General features: G+C 37.8%; 1 protein-coding gene across 3 annotated transcripts in view; it reads left to right on the top strand.

The window, feature by feature from the left end:
* Positions 1 to 27,290, top strand: part of ZFHX4 (zinc finger homeobox 4) — a 174,966-nt gene that overhangs the window by 121,694 nt on the left and 25,982 nt on the right. For all 3 annotated transcript variants that reach the window (XM_033126110.1, XM_033126108.1, XM_033126109.1), the window contains exon 5: positions 23,665 to 23,733. In XM_033126110.1, the coding sequence (XP_032982001.1) occupies positions 23,665 to 23,733 (69 nt within the window). The remainder of the gene's footprint in view (positions 1 to 23,664; positions 23,734 to 27,290) is intronic.

Raw genomic sequence — 27,290 nt, 5'->3', positions numbered from 1 at the left:
CCGATTGTTACTACTCCTGGGTATTTAGACCAGGATTCCCACATCTCTCTCTGCAGATCAGAGAGGATACTGACAGGCATCCTGTACCACCTGCTATCACTTAATTAGCGTCATTATCTGACTTCTAGTGGGAATAATGACATCATGCACTTCCTAGTAAGTGTAATCGCCATAATATATTACAGATTGTGTCACGCTAATATTTTGTGATCAAACTGTTTGAGGCGGGGTTTCTTGTATTTATTTGAGCTCTTTTAGATCTCTGATGGTTAACTTCCCTCCATTCCAAACGTTGCTTACAAGTTCAGAGCACATCTTAAGATGTAACTGGTGTGTAGCTATAAGCACCGTGGGTTTGGTACACAGAGGAAAAAACTAAAGGCTAATCTTTGAAATTACCAAAAACATCTGTTGTATCCATAGTGGGTATTATGAGAGAACGAAGATGAGCTGTCAGTGTCAAGGTAATTAAAAATAGGTTCTGTACAAGTGGAATTACATTGGCTGGTCTAGCTCTCTTACCAGGAACTACATGTCGGTAAATGAATCAGGGGTGCGTGTTTGTGATCGCATCTTTCTGGTACAGATAGCTCTGTACTGTGAAGACTATGAGAAAGAGATCAACGGGCTGTAGAGAATATAGTTTCATGATCATCTTTAAACCAAAAAGAACACCTATTGTTTTGAATTCCCGTAAAAGAGAAATAACGACCACACACATCACAACCCAGGTGGTTGGAGCCTCAGCTGTCTTAAGGATGCCATTCCCTATGCGGGAGGGTCATTCGGTTTTGTTTTTCTGAAAGAATATTAGAAATTCTGTTTTCTGATAGAATATTGTAGTTAAGAGTTTACAATCAATGCCCTTTTCTGTATCCAAAATTCCCCTTCAGTGGCAATAGAGATACAAAAATAGGTGGGTAGTTATGGTTTTAAAATACATGGAGAAATTTTCTGATCTATGCATTTTTCCCGGATGTATCCATTTACTATTATACCTTAGTTTTCTATTATCAGTTGTATTTTCATGAAAACCCTGATAAAAATAAATTATACAATATAGTAACTGGCAAATTATCAAAATAACACAGTACAGCCTAGTATGATCTCCTTCCAATACTGTCAAATAAATATGGCCTTAAACACAAAATACACAGTTTCTCCAATGGGAAATACAATTATTGTCTTTAACACATTCTATAAAATGTGCTTCTAGCTGCCATTGATTATAATATAACCAGTATATGTAAGTTAGCGAGCTTGTTAGTCAGTAGAAGCCAGGAAAGCTTTTACTAGTCAGTTGTTCAAAGGTTTCATTTACACAATTTCACAACACAAAATGTGCCATACCTCAGCCACGTCCTTTGAAACACAGCCCCTTCAAAGGCTTCTTTCCTCATAGTCACCCAAATCGTCTAAACAGTCTTCCTTCCAGAATACCAAAAGAAATAAAAGAACAAAAGGAAGTGCAAGGTTGACTTACCTTTTCCTATATCTTTTAATTCTGTTTAAATGTCTATCCTTTCTTTGTGTTGTTTTGCGCATTCCTACATCTTGCAGGATTGTACACTGCGAAGACCTAGTAAGCGAGTTAAAGGCTGATGACGCTAACGAATCCCAGCGCAAATGACTGAATCGATAGAAACCAGCCACTGCTGTTTAAGTGTATCGATAAATGTACCTTTATTTTCTCTTGAATGGATAAGTGTCGCAGTTAAGAGTCCTATGGATCTCTTAATTGAAAGTTAATTTTAAATCAATAAAGTGAGTCATTTAAATATTGATTGGCCCTTTCTACACGAATTGTTAGCTGATTTTTTTTTTTTTGCAACAACTTTGTTTAAATGCAATCAATAGCCCACAATCAGTATGTTCTATAAAAAATTGACAGATGTTCCCAAAATGCCTGCTAGGCATATTCTTATCTGTTTACTTATGCAGCGAAGATATTTCAGTCCTTTTCACCCACATACCTAGATAGTTACAACTCTAGGAATGTCATACACACTCACACACACATATAAACAAACACACACACGCACACACTCACACACACACACACCACACACACCTTGTTTTTCTAAATAACCACAATTGTTTTCTCTATTACATTTAGCGTCTTAGCTACTGACTGCACCTTTATCTTTCATTTACATCTCCAAAGGGTTGAAATGAAACAATCATCTGACATCATACTTATAGGAACCACATCCCTCAGATAGCTCCAGGATTGCAATTTGAAAAAGAAAGCAGTGTTACACACCCACAAAATTTAAAGACATTTGGAGATAGAGTCTTTGGTACTTTCATGTCATAATACCTAAGTGCTAATTGCTTGACTTAAAAAAAAAAATCATCTTCTAATGCAATAAAATATTCTTGCCTGTGTGAATAGGTTTATCAAGTCCAAGGCTAGCAAATAGTTTTAATTTGTGTCTCTTTCCTTAGACAGCATCTCTTTAGCATAACAGCAAATAGCCATGCTTTTTTACTCCTTTCAAATTGACAGAGAGAGCAGCCCAGGTAAAGGAATACAAATGGTATTACATGAAATTCGTCTTGATTAATCTAATAAAGTAAACTAAGGTCCTTGTAGCTTTCAACATATCAGCAAATATGAATGTTCTATTCATAGCTTCTTATGAGCCATTCAATATTTGCCTGAGAAATAGTCTAAAAATTGTAGCGCCGTCATCAGTACCCCTTTCCACAAAAGCGTTCATTTTTTAACAGGGCTCCTGATAACAATCCAATACATTTATGAGGCCACTAATTGAAGGTACAAGGTTTTGATTTTTTTCCTTCCTGAAATCTATATGTGTGTAAATGGCATTTATTAACAAAAGCTCTTTTGAATTAGAGAGCATGGATATTAATAATTTAAAAATTAAAATATATAAATAATAGAGTTTTACCATAATGTAGAGTGTTTTGTGTGGCATTAGTGATAGCAGCTAATACGAAATGACCCAAAGTTAACTTATGCTGTTACATTGACTGATATTTGACCAAAGAGTGAAAATCTACCCTAATGCTATTTTGGTGCTGAAGGCTTAGTCAACATGCAAGCCCTGCCATTAAACTTCTAATACTGATAAAAGTGATAAAAATGAAAATAATACTATTTTTTCCTCCCCTTCTTTGAACATTGAGAAAAAACACCAAGCTAAAGTGCCAATGTTTGTGGATTGCTGAGCTGGGAGGCTGAGAGCCGGACTTGTGAAGCGCTGTCATTTACAATTTTTGCTGTTAATATAAACTCTTTCAACGGTCCTGCAAATGCACTCTACTTCAATCTTGAGGTATTGTCCTCCGCAGCACCACCCCTCAGGACTTGCCCCAATCCCACTTCCCATGTTAGGGAAATGGTGGCAGATCGTCCGTTCGTATGCAGACAAGTTCAGCATGTGAAGATGCTGCGTCTAGGATCAGCCTTAAGATGTGACTGATAGCTCTTATTTGTCTGATAGAGCTGGCCAGGGAAATAGAGCTACAGCTGGTTACTTCATTAGCTCCTCTCATTGATTGAACCCCGCTGAAGTGATGCAGCAGGCTCCTCAGATAACTGCTGGTAATAGAACAAAATGAATTCTTATCACAGAGATTGGAAAGGCCATTAACCCTGGCCTCCAATGCTTTGTAGAGGTCACAGACAGGAAGCCAAGCGGTGACTGGGAAAACTGTTTTCTGTCTAACTACAGGTCACGTTGGAAGGGTGTGTGTGACTTTTTTACCCTTCGGCTTCTGTATGGATGAAACCATTATACTGGCACATGTTAATAATCAGCTGTAAATAAATATTGGAACCAGAGAAGAAAAATGAGAAAGCACAGGAATTTATTTCAATAAATATTTAATAAAAGAACAATTGTTACTGCGATATTTACTGCCAGTTCTGCTGTAGTTTTAAAACTAATACTTTTTCATATAAATTGGAGAGAGAAATACATAGGGGCACTTTATAAAGGAAATTTAATATGGTTTTATATAAAAATATTTCCTTCCTTCCTCTCCGTCCTTCAGAGATGGCAATTATAATTGCTCATGGCTGCCTGGCTCCCTCTCCTCCCCAGGAAGCCACCAGCAGGCCATCTTCGAGGGAGCGTGACACTCTGCTTCCCTTTCACCTGGTGGAAAGGAGTATATGTTTAAGGAACATCATTTACATTTAATGCAACCTTTCCGTTGACCAGGAGCGCACAGCCTCAGCCCCCATCTCACAGCTGAGGACTTTCCCACATTCGTCAGTCTCTGCCACTCCAGGATCAGCCAAAGGGACGCATCCATTTCAAGCCCAGCAGCACATGCCACGTTTTCTGCCTCTGCGAGGAGAGGAGTCCTCAGAGCAGCTGCTGGAATTTTACACACTTAGCCTGAGATGGCAAACTTCTGTAGACTAGGAAATGTTAGTGAAGGAAGCCTCTCATGGAAAGAAATAGAAGCGTTCCTTTTCATTCCTAACGTGTGGTATTTGCCTGTGTATGAGGACCCGGAGATGCACGAGAGACTATTTTTAACAATAGGTTGGTGGCTTCTAAACTTACGACTGTGATTTCATTTCAGGGTCTGTGGTTGCGCGGCATTTTCTGTTGGAGCCAATCTTTCACTAGGAGCTGGTTTATTTAAATGTAATTGGGTCCTGTGGATGGAAGAAAAACTACCGATTTTATGTCTTTGGAGACCCACCCAGACATTTGGTTTGGCCTTCCGTACATAAATAATAACAAGAAGGTGTATTCTGTCATTGCTCTGCTGGAAACCCCAGAAGTGGTTTGGCAGGAAAGAAACCAAAACACATTATCTGGATAAACATAGGATCAGATGCTTCTCTGCATTAGATTAATGTACATGTATACATAGATATGCATAGTTGTATATTGTATTTTGGAGTCTTTGTGCAATATAAGTACAGAAGCAGGAAAACAGTTAATATTAAGAAGCACACATATTTCGATTATTTTAAAGTAGCAGAAAGGCTTAATTTTATGAGTTCATTACATTTCGCCTGAGCTTATATTTGAGTCAAATATGAACAGAATCATGTTTAAAATTGCACTGAGTAAACAAACATTGAAGGCATTAACTCCTAAACTAAAACGTACGTGCTCTTGCCTGCTTGCGTCTTGCGTTTGGGTATAAAACTTTTCAGTTTATTTGCTGTATGAGTTAATAAATATGCTTCAGAAATCTAATGAAGTAAATGCTTTCACTTATCTCATTTATCAAGAATGTTCGATTCTGTTTCAGATGTTTCCAGGAATGACACAGAGGCCTGGAATTCCAGCTTGTGATACCTGGGGTGAAAGTCATGAAATTTTTAGACTTGTAATTAGTTAGTTGTGCACTATGAACCTTAGTGGGAACTCTGAGTTCAGTTCATATTGTCTAATGAAGAACAGGCGTTATTTTTCACTGTTGGATTTCAGTCTAAGAATGTTTGATAAACTTATGTTTTTAACTCTCCATACGTGGTGATCTTAAGTCAAATGTAGGAAACAGCATATGCTTTGGAGGAAAAGAATGTTGGTATTTTTTGCTTCACATCCATATTAGGGAAAATAATCATAAATATTTACTTCCTGTGTACCTTCAAATAGCTGGGATATCCAAGCTATTGAACTTCAAAAAGTCTCCCTCTTTTAACTTGAATGAATTCGAGAAAGGAAAGAGTTACATTTTCAGGTTCCATATAAATTGTATGAATGAATGAATGAGTTAGTGGGACACAGTGTGTGAACGAATATGTTTTTCTCTCTGTAACGTGTCAGTGTCATTTCAACTGCAGGCAAAATATGTTGTGCTTTCTGAAAAATTTGATGGCATTCAATCTTATTAATTTCCCCAAGAGCCAACTAAGCCTTGTTGACATATTTGCAAATGCCTAATGTTATTATGTACGTTTAAGGCAAAGGTGGTAGCAGTGGGACAAGAATTATATACTGTCGTGATGTTTAAAAGCCTCATTTTTAAACTGCCCCATGGCCTTCCTCAGGTTCTTTAGCACCATCAGTATCCTACACAGATATATGCAAAAGTAAAAATTCTAAAACTAAGATTCCTGATAACTTTATTTGTATGGTTTTGTGTTTTGTAAGAAAAGTTTTGACTTCTGGATTCATTGGAGGGATGGGTGTGGGGAGAATCCTGCTTTCTTCTTAGCCATCTCAAGATGATTTGAAATTCATACTATAAGTTTTCAACCTATTCTATTTTTTTGATTTTACCAAACTTTTCTAAAGCACCTTTTTCCTTCAGTAAAGTCCCATGGCAATATTTTTTTTCCACTGAGAATATTTACAAGTTTATTAGAGAAAAGAAGAACATTACAAAAGTTAGTGAGCCAAAAATATCAACATCTTACGGTATTTTCATATTTCTCTTAGGTATTTCAGTGATAAAATTTGTGGTTGAATTGGGAAATTAAAGAAGATGTCTGGAAATCAACTTTATTTAAAAACCAAGTTAAATTCTGTAATCTCTCCTTCTTTATAAGTTTGGTCTTCAAATCAAATATTTTTCCACTTTTTGTAGAATACGTATTAAATTTTATGAAGCTGCTTTACATACTGTCATTTTAATGCCACCTTGAAAATAATATTTGTCTAGAACTCAAATTCTCAAAATTATGCCTAATATTAACCATAATGCTGCAGCATCAGACAGTCCCATGGTACGTGCTCTAGGTGACATTTGTTATTCCATATTTAATAAACTGTATTCTACATATGGATTTAGTTAAGTGTTTGGAGGTCCATTAGTGCTTCTAGGTTACAGGAGCAACATTTCTTGCCAGTGTGTAAGCATATGATTCTAAAACACTTGATTTTTTTCAGTTTAAAAAAAACTCAGTTAATGCCTTTTGGACCGGATGTTGTATAAAATGCCATCAATTTCTTTTTTGAAGAGGAATTCTGTTTTGTATTTACTTTAATGATTAGCTGGTTTGTCTTCATGTAACCATGTCCATGTGGTTTGGCATCACTCCTGATTTATTTATTTATCTATTTACTTACTTACTTATTTACTCACTTACTTATTTATTTGATTCCACTCGTGAGGAGTAAGGGATGGAGTCATGGAGACATAGGTGGCCTAAGCCAGTGACGGATGAATGCTCAGTATGCTACAGACCAAAGTCAGCTCATTTGGGGGTACAGTTCCTGTTGGCGTTAGTAGTTTTTGATTTAGAAAATTCTGATTGAGAACTTGGAGCTGCTCTTTACTCCTATTCTCCTCTCACATTGTCTTTAAATAATTTTTAAAATTAAGCGAAAAAGAGGTGACTCCCAATTAGACGACTTAATCCTTGGTTTTCTGACAAATGAAAAAGTCGTCCATTAATGCGAGCAGAGGGAGTGCAGAGTGCTTTTCTCGGAGTTATGACACACCCGTGGAAGAGCTCATCAAGATTATTTGCACACAGCTTATTAACCTGGGTGTCATGGGTCTCGGAACTCCATGTCTCCATGTAGTTGCCTGTGAAATTATCCATATGTGCGTTTTTATAGGGAGGGGGTCCATAGCTTCCACTAGATTATTACTATTCCTCAACATGAAATCCTCTTCTCTAAAGACCCTGAAAGAAAATGGGGAACACGTAAGTGTGAGTTATGCGTAAAATCATCTTTCTAAAGCTGGAGCCATGCACTCGGTTGGTGGGATGGGTGTCTCTTAGACATCCTGACTGCATGGCCGACTTCTTTCTCTTAGCATGAGCTGGTAACTTAGGAGCTTCCAGGGACATCATATTTTAAAGAAAGCATCTTAAGAAACTGGAGTTTTCCTAAATCAACACGACAGAAGTAGTATACAGATTCACCATTGTGCTTCTGCTCCTGGAGGCTTCAAGCAGTCATTCAAAACACATCCACTTCCATGATTTCGAAAAATCTGGGAAAGAAGATACAGAGGGGCTAGAAAATGATGTACTTGATTCCTCTTAGAAGTAAGGAAAGAGGACAAGCATTGAGGTAAGCAGAAAGTAGGGTGGTAGGAAATAAGAGTGAACAAGAAAGTTGTAAGATGTATGTCTCAGCAAGAGAGCAAGGGCAGACCCTTTGGAGAATGGTCAGCACGTGGAGTTAGAGTTCTGGAGATAATGAATGTGAATATGCTTGGAGTGGTATTATTAAAGTTTAGACAAATATAAAGGACCAAAGAGCTAATCATGTGCAAAGAAAGGGTTGGAAATATAAATGCACACAAAACATAATTGAAGTAAAGGTGAATATTGTCCAGTCTTATGAGGTCTTCTTCTCAGTCTTTGTAGCAAGCACTTGGAAGAATAAGGTACCTAGAGTGTTAATGCTTCTTCCTCCCTCAGAGTTCATTGCTCCATCCTCTTTTTTGTCAAGAATCCTTGGCTCCTACTACCAGCATCTCACTTCCCCAGTAGTGGTGTTGGTTTCTGTTTTGTCTCCTTCAGATTCAAGCTCCTGGAAGATACCAAAGGTCATTTGCCTCTTTATATCTTCTAGCCAGATGTGGCCCTTGTCACCTTGTGGGCTCTGAATGAATGTGTGTTCATTTGAATGTCTTGTGTGCTGTGAAGTAAAATCCTGTGTCTACATCTATCATTATTTCTAGTCTTTAAAGCACTTTGTTATTGTTATGCATTTCCAGTGAGATGTAAACAAACAGTTTGAGAAATGGCAAATAAGGGATTTAGGCAAATTAGGGTAGATTAGGAAGCAATAAAAAAAGGTTCAGCTAAAGTTAAATGAAACAGCAGGGGGCAAAATGATGCTTTACAGATAGAATATTGTAGGTCGTTAGAGCTTAATAGGCAAATGTTTTCATTTTAAGGGCTATAAAATAATTTTTAACTGCAATTTCCTCACTTAAAAAAAAAAAGAAAAGCCCTTTTAAAGGAAAGAAAAAGAGAGGTTGAGAAAGTACTGTGGGTATTTGCTTGTGGGTTTTTTTTTTCCTTTAAGCCTTGTTCAAAGGAGTCTTTTCACACTCAGGCCTTCCTATTTACAGAAATGATATTGACCCTTTGAAGATATTTTCTTGTCCAAACTATTATAGTTCATAAAATTAAAAGTCAAGTTGACAGTCTGTCTCAACCCTCAGCCAGATCATCCTTAACCATGGTTCTCAAGGGAGGGTTGGGGAGGTGATTTTATTGCCATTTTGCAATAATTGTGTACTCTTATTTCATCCTCTAGAGCTTTTGTTTCAAGCAAGAATGTGCTTGCACTTCAAAGAATTAAATGCATATGACTTATGTATTTACAAGGCAGTTCCATAAAGGGACTAGTGAACGGGAAATGGTGGAGGGTAACTCATTCCTACAAGGTGTTAACAGTGGTATGTGAGAAAGACAAGACAAACGATTGTTGGCAGAGTGGCATGTATCTCAAAGAAATGTCTCCCTCTTTAGCCTATTTCAATAGGATTTTAAATCGTTTTACTTTGAGGAGAGCATACCAGGTACTTGCAGCTAACAGCAAATGTGTCAACTTGTTAAATTGATTGGAATCCAAATCAGAATGAAGTGGAGAAAAAGACTCCATTACCTGGGGGTGTCTTCTCCTTCACTGCCATTTTGGACAATAGGAACCACTTGAGAAGGAATCCACTGGGTGACAGCTTGGGTGTAGCATTTGGCCTGGGTTTGTGAGAGACAGACAAGTGAATGTTCCCTGCCCCGCAAGGAGTTCAGAAGCAGCCCTGAAGACAGAGTCAGTGTACGCGACACAAGAAGCCAGGTAAATTATGACACTTTGAGACACTTCATCAAGTTCAGTGCTGCTCAGTCAGAGGAGCGTTGGCTCAGTGGAGTTTATTGTGGTTAGTGGAGGTATCGGGACATACAACATGAGTAGGATTGGAAATAGGAAGTAAGAGTTTTGTTTGTCCCCGTGTCTATTTGTTTATTTACCTGGTTAATTATTTAGGCACGGTCCTGAGGGTTGAGAGGGGACACGATATGATTCAGACTTAGGGAGGAAAGAAAATTGCTCAGATGTGTGTTGAGAAGCAAGACACTAAAGTGAGAGCCTAAATAATGACCATGTAGGAGAAAGCGACAAAAAAATAACTAGAGAGTCGAGACTAGGGAAGGCTTTGAAAGCGGAGCAAAGAAGTTGAGATTTGATGAGGCAGAAAATGGAAAGGTCCCAAAGCTTCCGAGTGTGTCAGGAAGCGTGATGGGGCAGCCGGATGGAGGAGGGATGATGTTGGTGGGACCTGGCAGCAGAAAGGTCATTCAAGGTCAACTGCCGTGGTGGACACAATCAGAAGCTACCACTGAGGGAACTGTTGGTAAATGGAAAAGACTGTTAAAAATCAATCCACAGAGCAAGCTGACTGACTACATATACACAGTCAAGGATTCCGCTAAATTGCGGAAGCTTGGCAACTGTGAAAACTTCTCAAACTAAGTGGGCAGGGGGACGGGAAAGGCGGGGCCTGTGGCAGTGAGGCAGGACTTCTCCCCCTTATGCTTTCAACAACTAGTGGGGAGAGGAAGTAATGTGTTCGTAAGGTTTGTGATTTTTTTTTTTTTCTCTGAGCTAGCAAAAAAGGTAGTCATTTTTCATCATGATTTTTAAGAGACTTTTGTAGATTTCATAAAACAACGTTGGGAGCTCCGTTTTCTTTATAACATGTAGAGCTTGTATTTATGTTAGCCTGTTAATGTCGTTTATGCTGAGTAAGTATAGAGGAAATATTTTATGGAATGTGGAGCAACGTAAATCCAGGACATTTTTATATCTTTCGAAGTAAAAAGAGATTGATTAAACCAAAATATCTCTAAGCTGTTCTATTGGACTTCCATAACGGGACTATCAGAGTTGCCATGCACATAGTAGGTATTCAATAAGTACTCATCAAATACAGGAGTGGAAACAGACCCAGAACTAGATCATGCGATGAACCATCCATAGGTGAAATGAAACAGGTGATATTTTGTTGGAAATAATTCAGGAGAAGTTTATTTGTTCCTGTTTTCAGGATTGTTAGCAAAACAGGATTGCCTCTAGGCCTTTGGAAAACAAAGTGCCCCAACACCAATCCTTAAGTGCCTGGCAACCCTTGCGGAGGCAGGACAGAGGAGCTGGGGTGCATAATTGGAACAAATGGAAATCAATTACATTTGGTCTCATCCTCTTACATCCTGATGTTTGCATATAAAGAAATACTTCTCAACGATTCACAGTGTAGCTGCAAAAAGCAGACACAGCTCAGCACATTGCCAATCCTTGCAAGCAACTTTGGCAAATTAGAGGTCGGTTTTCTTCACTCCAAAAAATACCGTTCTACAGTATTTGGGGCGATACATTAGCTGTTGTCTTTTGAGGACAAATGTGAGGATCCGGGTAAAGAAATGTATAGTGTATGTGACAGGTGATAAAAATTAGCCATATAAAAGAGGTAATTTATTCTCATATTACCTATTTTATCGGATCAAACACATAAGTCTTTTCTTTCTACATCCTTAATAATGCTAGTGTCAGGGGCGGCCGCTTAGCTCAGTCCTTTAGAGGCTGGTCCTCTTAACTACAAGGTTGCCAGTTGGATCCCCACATGGGCCACTGTGAGCTGCACCCTCCACAACTAGAGTGAAACAACGACTTGACTTGGAGCTGATGGGTCCTGGAAAAACACACTTAAATAAATAAAAGGTTTTTGTTTGTTTTTTTGTTTGTTTGTTTTTAAATAACATTAGTGTTAAAAATCCTCAAAAGAGAATTCTGCATTTGGCTCTAATTACCACAGTAGAGATGTTGTTATTTATAGTTTGTAGAACTGAAATAGAAAGAGAAATAAATTACTTTTTTATTATTAATTTTCCTTACCACTAAGTTCCTCCCTCTCCCATCCCCGCACCCCAAGATACCATATTTCTGGCTCTTTGTTTATTGTGCATTTTTTTGTATTTGAATTCTTGTCCTCATTTGTGATTTTTCCACACTTACTAAGATTCAGTTTTTCCTACTGTTTGCTATTATCTTGTATTTTAGAATAGTGGTATATTTAATTTTTTGCAGAATTATTTTTTGTTTGTTTTAATCATGTTTATGACAAGGTGATTTCAGCTTGTACGTCACCTTTTCTGTTAGCAATGATTATGAATTACTGCATCTAGTGAGTCATGAGAAATCTAATCACACGTTTTTGAGAACTTTTCCTCATCTCGTACCAAAATCTTAACATGCATGTGCTGTATGCATCATGTATGTTTTCTTGATCAGACTTAGAAATTTTTTCACCAAACTTAAATTATTAAAAGTACAATGTGATAGTATTGCCGTAAAACTTAATTGAAAGGTTGAATAGGGAACTGTGTATGATCTGCAAGGTTTTTCATTTTTGTTGATTTATTGCTAATATGTTCTCTATAAACTCTACAATGAAAAAGTGGTGGTCTTGGCTCATAGCTAGATAGAATTGCTAGTCAAATCATTGCTCAGCAAATATAATGTCTGTTGTTGTATATCACGAAGACAGTAGGTATATTTTTATATGCTGAAACAAAATCGGTTTTGCTTTCTGACCCTATTTCCTCGTCTCTGTTTTACATCATTCTCATTTATTTTGGCCCCTTTTTACGCTCCCCTGTCCTTCCTACTCCCCCAACTCTCTTCTCCCACTTGCATCACGATCCTGATAGTCTCCATCTTCCATGAGATCCACCAATACTGCGATAACTTGACTCCCATCCCCGTCCCCACCCCCACTATGCTTCCAAAACCCACACCCAAGTCTACCCTCTGACGCCGATCACTACCTCACTCTCTTCTGCGTCCTTCATTTTCCCTTCACACTAGTGAATTCCCATCATCATACCAACATTGTCTACATCACCCCACTTATAAAATCCCCCCATGGTGCTGCGTCTACTTCCGCAGACTGTCCCATTCCTCCGGTCCTTTTTACAGCAAACTCTCCAGAGAACCGTCTGTACTTGCCACTCCCTTTGCCTTTGTCTTCCTTCTCTCTTACACCTACATTCAGAGGGTGTTTGCCCTCATCACTCCGCAGAGTAAGCTCTGGTCAAGAACTCTGATGACCGGTTCTTTGGCAAATTGAATGGTCGATTCCTGGCCCTTCTCTGACTAGACCAACCAGCAACTGTTAACGAGTTGACCTCTCCCATCTTTTTGAAAGATCTCTTTCACCAGGCTTTCCACACCCCATTGTCTCTTGATCTTCTCCTACTTCATCGACTGTTCTTGCTCAGTCTCCTTCACTGATTCCTTAGCATTTGGGGAGAGAACAGGGGGAGTGTTCCACTCCAGTGCAGTCAATAAATAGGAAGCATTACCTATAAGGAACTTAAAAGCAGTAATAAAACTAATGCTTAGCTTGCTTAATTCTTATGTTTACCATGTACTGGCCATTCTAGACAAAGTCAATGATAAAATACTTCTCCTTGCGGGAATGGAGTACTCACGGTGTCTTCTGTTTTGGTATTCCCCCATGTAGGAGTATACCCCAGGTCCCATCATGGGCCATCCTTCTCTCATACATGATCTTATTCAATCTCATCTCAGGGACTTAAACTGCTATCTATGTGTTGGCCCCTCCTGCCCTCCCGCCCTCTCTGCCTCTGTCCGTCCTCCCTTCCACCTTCTTTCCTTTCTTCCTCTCTCTCCTTCTTTCCCTCTCTGCCCCATCCCCATACTTGCCAAGTTGACACCTTTACTTGTATATATAAATTTTGCATGTCAAACTAAACATGTTCTAAACTACTGATTCTAAACCTTCTCCTCCCTCCAATCTTTTTCCACCTGCATTTTTCCTCATCTCAGTAAGCGACATCTCTATTCTTCTAATTTCTTGGACAAAACGCTTTGGGATCATTTTTGATTCTTCTTGTTCCCTCACTCTCCTCATCAAACCATTGGCAAATCCTATCTACTCCTCTTTTGAAATACAAACTATTTCCTCTACTGCTTTTGTGGTCCTAGCCACCATCTTCTCTTACAATATCCTGCCTCCCATGATGTTCTACCCACTTGATTTCTCAAGTGTAATTTTGCACTTGTGCCTCAAACTTCTAGAGAATTTTTTGTTTCCCCTTTGGCCACTGTTTTACCAATCCCTCCAGGGTCCTGCGTCTACCTTTCTTCTCTCTCCTTATCTTTTATCCTCTTTCAGTAATCTTCAATGCCACTTGCTTCTTTATTTTCCTTCCCTAGAGGTCAATCCTCAGCCCTCATCTTCTATACTTTCAGAGAAATGTCATTTACTCGTAAGTATTAGTTATTACTGCTTCCAAATATTTTCAATTTGGACCTTTCTTCCAAGATCTAGTTCCATAGATTTAAATGTTTACTGAACAGCTGTGCTCTAATACATGTCCAAAATTGAGCTCATCATCTTTTCTCTCACCCCAATCTTGGACCTTTTAGCATTCCTTTTCTCTCCAATGGAATCACTATTCTTGCTTTAGCCATGATTTCTTCTAGACAATAATAGAATGAAGTAGAATAAATTTTCCAGTGTTCTTTTCTTTTCTTTCTTTCCTTTTCCTTTCCTTTTTTTTTTTCACGACAAAACTTCTCCTCCTCTATTCCATCCTCCACGATGCAAATACAATCATGATATCCCCTGCTTAATACTCTCACTTTGCCAGAATCGAGGGATCCTTTGCCAATACTTGCATTCAGGCAAAGAAGAGAAAAAATTGGCTATGTCTCAGAAACCATTTTTTTTCTGCTGCTAATACAATCCAAGGAAAGCAATGTGCCAAATCTCATCAATCTGTTTGCTCATTAATGAATGATTTATTAAATAAACATTTCATGGGCATGCAAGTATTGTCTTGAAAATTCATAGCAGTTTCCAATAGTACATTTTTCACTCTTGGCTCCAACCTAACCTTTCTAATCTTCCTTTTCTGAGTCTATGCATACTTTCACTAACTTTCCGTCACCAGATTTATTTCACTTACGTTCGTATCCATCATTGCCTAGGTCAATTCTCATAAGTGTAATTTGGGGTATATGACTATATAAATTTGACCTTTCCTAAAGTGGTGAAATGTAGAAAAGTCCAAACAGTGAAAGTCCAAGGATTATTTACATATAATTTAGGAAAATTTTTCTGCGTCTTAGGTTAATGGTAAATTTATTTCAACAATTATAGTGTTGATAAAAAGAATCTATCTAGTCATCTGAGGATTTTCTTTTATGGCCATATATAATTCACAAAATAAATAAGCCTGCACATGGGAAGCAATAATTTCCCATACGTATATAACTGTATAGAATAGTTTATTATAAGTAGTAATGGTGCATTTCATGTCAGCATATTTTTTCTTCTTTTTATTAAATGTACTGGGGTGACATTAGTTAATAAAATTATATAGGTTTTAAGTATACAATTCTGTAATACCTCATCTATATATCACATTGTATGCTCACCACCCAGAGTCAGTCCTTCCATCACCATATATTTGATCCCCTTTACTCTTTTCTACCTCCCGCCATCTCCCTTACCCTCTGGTAACCACTAATCTGTTGCCTGTGTCTATGAGTTTTTGTTTGTTTGTTTGTCTTATTCATTTGTTGCTGCAGTTTCATATCCCACATATCAGTGAAATCATATGATTCTCTCTTTCTCTGTCTTACTTGTTTCACTGATCATGATAATCTCAAGATGCATCTCATGCCAATACTTAAAACACTAAATATTTAGAAAGTGTAGAACAAATATTTTCTTGTTGTGCATGGTACCTGGAGGTGGTGATAACTATAATTTACATTGCATCCTTACAATGACTTGGTGTGGGAAACAGACGAGATCATTTTCTCTCCGCTTTGCAGACAAGAAGACTGGCTCCAAGATGTTACTAGATTTGTGTACATTTACACAGATTAAAGCCAGAGTTTTAATTCTTATTTCATACATTTCCCATTTAAGTTGCCTTTGCGAACGCAAGTTAAAAATATTGTCTTTGGTTCATTGTGAATTGCTTTGGAGGGAAAAAAACACACACTTACGTTGTGCTTTGATGATGTGTTCAATAGGTCATATGATTTAGGTGACTGAAATGTGAGGAATACTCTAGAAAATGACTCAAATCCAATGTTTGTGTATAAAAGGAGATTGTTTAGCGTTTTAGAGATGGTCCCATACATTTGCGGTCCCATACATTTTGAGATCGCTCCCGACTTCTTATGAGTTTCTCGTAAGAGATGGCTGAGGGTGGGGATTTGGAGTGGGTGAAGAGAGGATCCCTGTCATGCAAGAGAAAATCTAGAGTTGACTTGTGTATCAGTCCTTCAGAGCCCATCTTCTTCTCTAGAGCTTTTATTGTGAACTGAACAGTCTTTAGAACTTGGTACATACACCACTCTTATCACAGCCTATGTAAAATTTGCTTAAGGCTAATAAAAATAAAAACAACAACAGAAAAAAAAAACACAAAACTAAATTGCTTAGGAAACTAATGTTTAGTCTCATTAACATTTACTATTTCCAAAATATCTATATAAATAATAGTGATATTTTGAAGGCTTAAAAATGCTAATTTAACTAATGGATAGGGAGTACAATACATATAAATCTATCTAAAAAGCAATGAGACTAATGTGATGTAGTCTTTTCTTTGAATAACTTGTATTCAGCAGGATACACCAAAGCCACTGAAGAATCATGCATGAGTACAACTTCTACTTATTCTGGGCGAGACACTTTATATTCATTAATTTTACTCCTTACTGCACCCTGAAATCTGGGTGTTTTTGTTTCCATTTCTACATACAGGAGCCTGTATTTCAGGGAGGCTAAGTAATTTGCTCCATCAAATAGCTAGAAAGTGGTTGGAGCTGGGAGTTGAGCCCAAGTGTATTTGGCTCTTAAGTGCATGGTTTCTGCCTGCAGCACAGGCATATACATAGGAGTAGTCAATATTCTCCTAATGAAATAGTTTTTGGAACAACACAGGCTCTCTAAGGGCCAGGTAGCTAGAGCCAAAGTGGGCAATGTTTGTGTCACTAAGGACTCACCTTTTGCTTTTGCTTGTTCAAAATTTCAAGCAAAGAGAATGAATCTCAAATAATTTTTAAAAAGGATTATTAGTTCAACACAGGATCTGTTGCTCCTCTGGTTCTCCACGCAAGAGTGAACGATGGTTTTATGGATAACGGTTCCAAAGGTGTATGCCCAAGGAACTCATTGAATGTGATTGAAATAAAATGGTGGGAATTATGGTAATCATTACAGATCACAGAACACATTTTTAAAAAAAAGTTGTGAACCTGATCCGACGCTATACTTGTACTAATTTAAAAACAATGCAGTCTTAGAGGGTGGCACCTATCACTGCAGAGGTCTTTGAAGTGAAACTGTAAGAGAAGATATAGAGGCTTCCAAGAACCAAATAATATGACAGAGACAAAGAAATGCGACTTCCCTGTGGGTAAATTATACCCTTGTAAGGAGTCTTTGAAAGAGGTAAAGGAATAGTGATAAAGACACACTATTGGATAAACATTTATTTTCTATTAAAAAAATAACTCCAAAAGGCGTTTGACCTCAAATGAAGCTATTCACAAAATTTGGTAACTGTGGAGTAGGAGATAGAGGCTTTCATGGATTAAAAACAAGCTCTGCAATAGAAAGCAAGGGGTTGAGATGAACAGCTGGTGTTCCATAGGAACAAAGGCTTTTATTGGGTCGGGAAGGGAGCTGTGTGTAGACCAGAGGTGCTTCCTATGTGGAGGAGAAAACTAACAAAGGAAACACAACATGCTAAGGGGCGAAAGTTGTTTTAGACAATATAGAGAGAGATTGTGGCAAATCCTATAAAGACTTCAGTCTCAATAATGGGAAAACTGGTTGATAGATGTTGAACATGATGTTATCTCTACCTTATGACAATAGATGTTCGATCTTTCAATTTCAAAACCCCCAGAAATAAAAACAGAATCTTATATGGAGAAATGGATTAGGAGTTAGTAAATTTAAGAAAAAACTAGTTCAGTTTTTAAAGAGGACTTTAAAATATGAGACATTAAGAAGATGTATAAGTAATTTATTGAAACTAATTGCTATCAGGAGCTTATGAAATTCTTTTGAGGTGCCATTACACTGAAGTCATAGATGACTCAAAAAGCAGAAAGAAGGGATCAGACATTCCTCTCCTTAGAGGACCCACCTGATACTGTTCCCTTACTATACAAAAGTAACTTCTGGGTAAAACCAGACAGGGCAGGGCAAAGGAGCTTTACTTTTCCAGGAAAAAAAAAAATTACCAATCCAGTCCCATTTTGATAATTGACGTTGGAGCATCCAATGTCCTTCAGCCTATTAGTGCCTAGAAGGAATAATTTAAGAGAAAGCACTGCAGGTCAACAAAGATGAGGTTGCTTGGTTACTCTAAAGGGTTTGGTAGCATGCTGAGTCGCTCAGCTTTTTAGACGCACACTCATTGTATCCACGTAGGAAAAGGATGGAGAAGACCACTTGAAACCGTTTTTAATTGCAAACTTGCTTCATCTGAAAACAGGCTTCGCTTTTGCAGTGCAAAAGCCAGAGTTCAGAGCTCTTTATTAAAATGTAAACTACCAAGATAGTAATAAATGTTGAATCTGATGTGTTCTTCTAAATATTGATCTTATTAGGATGAGTTTGCTTTGAAGGAGTTTGAGCCGTTTTTTGAAGATGGTAGGAAATTCACAGTTTGTAGACTTCCTGGCCCACAAGTCCTGGAGGCAGCCCTGCTCAGAGCCTTGGAGATGGACAGACTCAGTCCAAATCCTACCCAGGCTGCTCTGTGCCTTTGGAAAAAATTACTGTAAGTGTCTGACCTTTGTTATCTCATCTCTTCCGTGAAAGCAGTGGTTTTCCTGTTACAGATTTACTGCCAGGATTGAATAAGAAAATATATGTTACATGCTTAGCACCTAACAGGTTTCCTACAAATGTTCACTTATTATTTTGAAATTGAGAGAGCTGCAAATATCTTCTCTTTTGTATTCACAGAGTCTGTAACACATCTTTTTGCAATGAGTCACAAAGCTGTGCTAGTGGTGGGAGGGGCTTCAAGAGGGACTTGAGGAGGAGCCAGAGGGTGGTTGAAACTTTGGACTCTTTTAGGATTTAGTCTTATTCTCCTATTAAAAAATAAGAATTGGGGTCATGTTTGTTTTATTTTTAAATGGGTGAAAGTCAGGTGGGACTCAGAATGTTACCTGGTACTACAGAAAATGTTTTTCTTTCTCTTTATCATTGTAGGCCAGCTTAATATTTATTCTGTTTGGCAATATGTATTTTATTTTATGTGCTAAACATTTTGCTAAAAATAGTGATACACTTTATTGTTTAATGCATTAACAAATCAGTGTTAGGGCGGAGATGTGGAAGTTTTGTAGGCAAACACTCTCTTACTGCAATACTTGGCAGCTTAAACATTTACCCATTATTTTCAAAATTCCAGTTTCTACTGAACTTTTGTCACATGCTTCCCAAATTTTGCTGATAAGAATATAAAAAACACATGGCTGTTGCAATCATCAAGTACAGATTTAATTAGATTTATTCCCAAATCACAACAAACAATCTGACACACAACAAACTTAGAATTCTCTGGTTATGTAGCTAGACTGTTTTAAAAACAGAAAATTTCAGATCTTTCCATGACCACTAGATTTGTATTGATGATGGTTTTTAAAAAAGTATTATTCCAATTAGCAGGGGGAAGAAAAAAAAAAAGATTGGCCAGATGAGAACTTGATGATTTTTAAACTAAGATTAAATGCCTTTAAGTTATCATTTGACTTACCAGGATAAATAGTATTCATATAAGGGAAGGCAAGGGTGAAAAGGAGTCATGTGATGGGTGAGCTTGTGGGTGGATATGGAACTGCAAGGAAATAAGGGAGCTGTGAGCACTTTCATTTCCATAAATTAAAGGGAATAGGAACCCTACCAATTTACGTTTTAAGCATTGCCTTGGGAGATGTGAGCATCTGGATTAGACTAAAGCAGGGGTGTCCAAACTGCGGCTGCGGGCCAACTGCGGCCCACCATCCATTTTTAATTGGCCCGCAGCAAATTCCAAAAATATATTTAGTTTACTTAAATAAACCAGGTGAGGCAATACGTACTTCACCTCGAGTGAGTGGCCCGGCTGTTTGTGTAGTTTACTGCATACGGCCCTTGGTGAAACACATTGAAAAAAGTTTGGACACCCCTGGACTAAAGGGATAGGTGATGAGCAGAATTCAGGCCAAATGAGAAAAATGAACATGAGGAATAACTGCAGAATTAAGAAGAAAGCTACTTTGAGAATTTTAAAATTATGGCTGAGTACATCATCGTGGTGAAGAGAAAAATCTCTGAAATAAAACTGTGTGAGTTCAAATCATAGCCCCACCACTTGGTAGGGATGTACTAACACATTTAAAAGGTGTCTGTCAGTACCTGGCATAGAGCAAATACTCTGTGAAACGTTTATTGTTGACGGTGGTGTTTGTGATGATCAATATGCTATTCCACAGAAAAATGCGGCCGATTACGCCCACATTGTGTTAATAAAAATAATTTGGTACTATTTTCAAATGTGTGATCATCACCAAATTGACAGACTAGAGTAGAATACTGGATAAATTGTCAGTGGTATTATTTTTAATAGTATTAAATAAGAAAGGTCAGGCGCCAGAGAACACAAATTAGTAATCTAATTAAATCACCAGCAAAAGAGACAGATCGTGTTAATAAGAGTCAGATTTGTTATTACAGAGCAATTATGAAAGTGAAATATTGAAAGGTGCTATGTATCCACTACCAGGTTTTACACAATTCATTTTATACAGGCAGAGAAGTGTAGATTAATCAGTTCATTTGATAAGCTAAAAGGCTCCTTTATTAAAATATTTATATCATTTGTACAAAGGAAGCAACACTGGTGAAGATCTGAAAAGACTCTGTGTCACACTGGACGACATTCATTTATGAAACTGTTTGCAGGAGTCACTCATTGGAGCTGACGCCAAGTGCCACGTGACCTAATTCGTGAGGTTAAGTGACAGTTTCTGGTTTTGACATTTTGTACATTTCCTGAAATCACTCTCAAATAAAATGATTTCCATGGTTCACCAAACTATTATTTGGTTACATTTTATATTTGATGAATGTAAATCTTTTATGAAATATCGGAATGTTCACAGGACTAGTGAACAGTCTCTTTCTTCCCCCTCGGCCCCCACTTGGTTTCTGGCCTTCACAAAGATAGGAAGAGCTTTACGGGCTCCTAAATACTGTGCTATTCCAACGGGACACACCCCAAATTTCAGACTTTTATAAAAGGCCAACCTGGGCTTCATTCCAGGTTTCAAATTTGGAGACCTAAGCGCAGACTGAGTTACCTTACCTCTCTGAGCCCAGTCTCCTGATTTGTAAAATAACGGTTAATAATTACCTCATGATTTTGTTGTGAAGAATGCTGGACTGTTTTTATATGAATAGCTATCACAGTACCTGACAGAGATACAAATGAATGAGCTGTCCTTTTATTTTTATTTCCATGAGTCTTTAAAGAGCTGCAGTCATTGGGTGCAAATGCTGTTGGGTACTACTGATATCTCTTTGAACTAGTCTATTTAATACACTGAAGTTGTGTGTGTGTGTGCGCGTGCACGTGTGCACATGCGTGCAATGGTAAGGATTGTTTGAGTGTTTATTTTTTGCTAGAAAAATAGGAAATGATTTTCACATGCAAACATCCATATATATATATATATGTATATGTATATATGCATATATTTAAATGTAACAGGAATTAGTGAATTGGTCTGTTTGGGTGTAATTGAAAGAGATTTGAGTTTAAAGTTCTGAAGCTCTGGGAAGCTTTGACAAAATTCTCATCTTGAGATTCATCTGTTTTAGGACGTAGGGTGTAGATTAAATATATTGAATAAAGTGTCCTGGGTGACTTTGACCTGCCTCACTCTGTCCTTAGCTGAGAATCTGTGAAGATGAAAGTTCTTGAGGAACTCACAAGCGATTGGGGAAAATACATGGACCGTGTAAGAAGTTATCTCAATATAGCATGTGTGCTGAAACATGTATACACTACTTGTGATGGGAGCACAGAGGAGGTGACACTTGCATTGGGTTTCGAGGGAAGAATAAGAGTTTAACAGGAGAGGGACAAAAAGATATTCAAAAGGTAAAAGGAATAACACTGATCAAGGCTGAAAGACATGAGAGGTTTCCCCAAGGAAGAAGGTGGTCTTCTTGAGTGACATATTGGATGGACATCAACACTGCGATCTATTCAGATTTTATTCCCAGATTTATCAGCAAGGACTAAGGACAAATTCTTCCTTTTAAGACAAATGTAAGATATATTTACAAGAAAACATGTTTCTTGTTGTTAGGGGGAAGGCACCGTTTATTATGATTGTGTTATTTTGAGATTATCACCAAAGGCCAACGGTTTTGTACAGGGCGGGAAAAAGAATTAGTAAATGCAATAAGAGTGCCTTAGCGTGCACTTCTATTTTCACGGTTAATTATTTGTTTAATTAAAGACTTCAGAATCAACTCGAGATGCTGTTGCCTAGAAATAGTAGACGAACGTGAATCTCTTAGGTAGCAGAAGAATTGTGTAACAACTTTTTCTAATCTCTCAGTAAGACCTGGCCTTTTCTCACTTTGAAGACCTTATCACATTGTTCCTTTATTTATATTACTTTCTCTTAATTGTTGACTATTTATACAATTTTATCTGCATTTTACAAATGAGGGAATTGAGCCTTAAAGAGGCTAAGTGATATACATAAGGTACCATACCTAGAAGGTGGTAGAGCCATGATTTGTACGCAAACAATTCTGTATTGTTGAAAGAGAGCTCTTGAGATTTTATGAGAGGTTCAATTGGAAAGCCAAGGAATTCAAGGCAGGGAGATTGTGGTGGAGGCTCCTGAAATTGTCAGCAAAAAAGAGGCTGCTGGAGGAACAGAGAAACACAAATGACAAGAGACATTGCCAAATGGAATCCAGAGCATGTGGTCACTCAGTGTGGAGGAAGAAGGAGGAGTTGAAGGTGATTTCTGAGGTCTGGTTGGTTTTTTTTCTGGCTTTCTCTACAACAGGAAACACAAAGAAAGAATGGAGTTGGATGAAAATAATTATTTGTGTCTGGGGTTCAGTTTAGGAAACCCGGACATCGTTGGTGCCATGCTCTGGAGCTCAAATAAAAGCTCAGAAAAAAGATATGGGTTTATGAATGACTTGGACATATTCTTTAAGTGCTAATTTTTGGCTTTATCCTCTCACATCAGCTATCATATATTGAGTGGGTTGCTTTTCTTCTTTTTTTGCTTCCTTGACAGAGAAGTAAAAGTATGCTCATAATTTACGTAATGTCATGATAATACATAATCCTGTAATGCAGGCTTGGCCAGATATCTAAGAGGTAAAAAGCAGAATGAGCCTTGCTTGCTTCCATATTTTACCTGTATTGTTTTATTTGTTGTGTGCTGCTCATCGTCGAGAATTAGATCTAAGCTCACCACTGTCTGGACTCATTTTGCTAGCCACTGTTCAGTAGGATGTCAGGTGTGCTAGAAAGACTGCCCTGAGCTTCACCTGATACTTATCTCAGTGAAAGCCAAATTTGGGGTTCCTGTGGTATTGGCTCTGATTGCAGAGCTGGACAAGGTATACTAATTACTTTCATTCTGATGTCCTCTGCAGAAACTGCCTCTTTGGGAGCTAGGACCTGTGATGACGACCTTACGGAACAGCAGTTGAGAGCAGCCTCAGGTAATTGGTCTATTTGTCCTCCAAACCGAGTTGGTCCTCAATGAGTTACAGTTGTGACTCTCATAATTTATGCAACAAATGGATCTCTGGAACTGCTCTAATTAGATCTGATCAGATCCCTTATACAAGTAAGTTAAAAGCAAACTTCAAATTGTCCATATATTTGGATGCATATGTAATGTCTTAAAGAACAAGTAACTTCCGCTGGATAATGTCTCACATCTACATTTATACACTATGAAGTTTCACCAAAGTGGTCAGTTTTTATGCAAAGTATAAGTCAATAAGCTGGACATTATTGTTACACAAGTCAAACAACCTGGTGTGTGGAGTTATGGTTGGTAATTAATGGGTTGATTGGATTTTGTATAGCTATGTCAACACATCTACTAGTCTGGGTGCTTTGTGTGTATATGTGTGTGTTAAAAATGGCAGCCGTGCCTTGTTAACTGCATTAAATTCAGATAATTTAAGAGGAAATTCACCCATGTTGCTACACACACCTCATTTATTTCTGCTATATAAACATGATCCCAGTTTCCAGATTTATACAATTGGAATAATAATGTGCTATATAGAACAAGAAATGATTATAAAAAAGTCTTTCACATTCATAATGGGGTATTGAAATACTTAAAAAAAATACAGTTTTGCAAGTGAAAACATTCCTCCAATATAAAGTCAGGATTTCCCTCTTAAGAAATTATTCAAAGTTAAGTTTACTTTCACCTATGCATGTCTCATGAATACTTTTTAATTTTAGATGTTATATCTCCTTAGAAAACTAGGTGGCATATTTAAGATAAAATAGCACAAATCCAGTTCCCTTTGCCCACCTCAAAAGATTTCATAAATGACCAGATTGGAAATAATAGGGAAAAAATCAAGACTATGACAAAAGAATGCCAGACTGTGTCTCATTAGAGACCATTCCCTGTGAATACATTTCTTTATTGTTTTATAAACAAAGACATCAAAACCGGCATCTTCACTTCAATCTCTCTGAGAAGTTTTATATTTAGATACTCCCATGCCTTCTGGGTATTGTCATGGAGATGTTCTACAGGGAACTCAAATATAACAAATTCTAAATTGAACATCTCTTTTTCTGCCAAACCATGCCTTCTCCTCTTTTCTCCGTCTCCACTGATGATGGCATCATGCCGTAGACCTAGTTACCCCAAGTAAGAAAAGTAGGAATCATCAACTTCATTCAAAATATTAGTGCCTTACTGACGGTAAAGGGGGTCAAATATACGGTGATGGAAGGAGGACTGACTCTGGGTGGTGAGCACACAGTGTGATATATAGATGATGTATTACAGAATTGTACACCTGAAACCTATGTAACGTTACTAACCATTGTCACCCCAATAAACTTAAAAACGAAATTAGTTTCATAGACTGCGGGGCATAAGTCATGAATAAGACAGATGAATTCTCTCATTTTTGGACACTGTTTCTATACAAATTAGTTACTTTCAGATTGCAGTAAACATGATGAAGGAAGTAAAAGAGGTTGTGAAAATGTGCTCCCCAGGAGAAGGGTGTAGTAACATCTGTTGAGAAAAGGCAGTTGCGGGAGACACAGAAGTGACCCTTGCAGTGAGTACACAGCATGGAAGACATTGGTGGCTTTGAGAAGAGCAATTTGTGTGAAGCCAGCCTGGAAAGGGTTGAATGATGAGTGTGATTTAGTAGAAAGAGAAAATGCAAAGACACCCAAACCAGACTGAAAGCAAACCAAACAAACAAATACCCCTTTTCAGTTTTGTTGAGGGGAATAGACGAATGGCATAGAGTCTGGTCTCCTCCTTTTCTCTTCCCAGTTTTGCTTCCTAAATTCAATTCGGTGTGCCAGCGAACCTGTATTGCCTGCCTACTGTATTCCAGGCACTGTTCCAGGTGCTTCTGGCATAAAGATAAACAAGATAATCACTGTTTTCAGTAAATGTGTACCTATTAGGGAAAGTAGGCAATGCAAGGGATAATTTCCACATCCTGTGGTAAGTTGTTTGACATTGATGTGCAGGGAAAAGAAGACAACCTTATTCAGAAACATTAATCCCAGTTCAAGGCTCAAGGAAGACTTTTTGGAGAAAGAAATCATTAATGGTAATAGTAATAATACAGCTCGTATTCTTAAATACTTATTTTGTATGAGGCTCTGTGCTGACTGATTTTTATATCTTACAACAAACCTCTGAGACTGGCATTATTATTAACTCCAGTTTTATAGATGATGAAACAGATATTTCCCAAGCTGGGCTTGAAAAAAAACCCAAAAAACAAAAAGCATTTATACAATGGAGAAAGTCGTTCTAGATAAAACAAGGAAATAGAATGGTCAGTAGAGGAAGAAGGCATTGATAACAGTCGCCTGTGTCTAGAACAGAGGCTCACAGACTGCGATCCCTGGACCAGGTGCTTCATCATCACCTGGGAACATGCAGGCGTAATTCTCAGGCCTCCCTCTAAACCCATTGAATCGGAAACTCCAGGGATGGAGCCCAGCAGTCCGATTTCTAACAAGTCTCCCAGGGGATTCAGCTGCCCTATAGTCTGAGAAGACCGTTCTTGCATATTAAGTGCCAGGTAGGAAGTGCAGGAAGAAGAGACTGGCGTGGTGGAGGAGGACCAGATCCCTTGGAGGTATTCTTGCCACGTACAGAAGATTGAACTTTTTCTTTATAACACATGGGAGTCCCTGAAAGATTTGAAGTAGATTTAAATAGATCGTACAGAGGATAGATTTGAAGGGTGGGGGTGGGGGTGGGGACTGGGCAGGGAGACAGTGGAGGGCCCCAGGGAAGACTTCTTATAAACCAGATGTCTTGAAGAGATGCTCCGTATATAAAACTAAAGATGTTTAAGTTACTGTCCTCTGCTTCCTACATACATGATAGTTCCAGGGCTTAAAAAGTATGTAATGTTTTCCTTAGAAGACTCAAAGAGGGGGGTTCCAAACCCATTGTGTGTAAACCAATGGGAACCAAGCACAGTTGTCTCTTAGATCAGAGGTACATTAGTGAGGTTGAATCGCTTAAAAATTGTATATTATCATGTTATAGAATAAATTAATGGTGGTTTTTCTAATCAGTTTTTTTTTTGGTTATTCAATGATAATAGCTCTAAGCTAGTCACTCAAAACTTTTCTTTAAAATATAGCTTAAGTGTATGTGTAAAGTACCTTATAAAATCATCGTCTCAGCCATGATAAAAATGCTAGGGGAAATTAATTGTGCTGCACTTCTACAAGACCACAGTACTATTTTGAAACATTTAAAAATAAAAATATATTATCAGTTGTCTGAGAACTGGGAGGGTCTACTGGACTCTAATGCACATTTTAACCTTAAGCACATTTCATATCACAAAATGTAACATATGAATAAATGTTAGAATACTTTCATTATTACTACATGTCATATATTAGTGAAAAAAGGTAATAATGAAAGTGAAAACCGCCTTAGCATCTTCATCTTGGAATTCTGTGTGTCTTTATTTTGAAAATTTACGTACTGGAATTTATGTAGTTTTCCACAGAGTCTAAGGCA

This window comes from Rhinolophus ferrumequinum, chromosome 14 (genome assembly GCF_004115265.2).
Source record: "Rhinolophus ferrumequinum isolate MPI-CBG mRhiFer1 chromosome 14, mRhiFer1_v1.p, whole genome shotgun sequence".
NCBI classification, from domain to species: domain Eukaryota; kingdom Metazoa; phylum Chordata; class Mammalia; order Chiroptera; family Rhinolophidae; genus Rhinolophus; species Rhinolophus ferrumequinum.
Note: the sequence above shows the minus strand (reverse complement) of the source record. Positions and strands in the feature narration are given on the sequence as shown.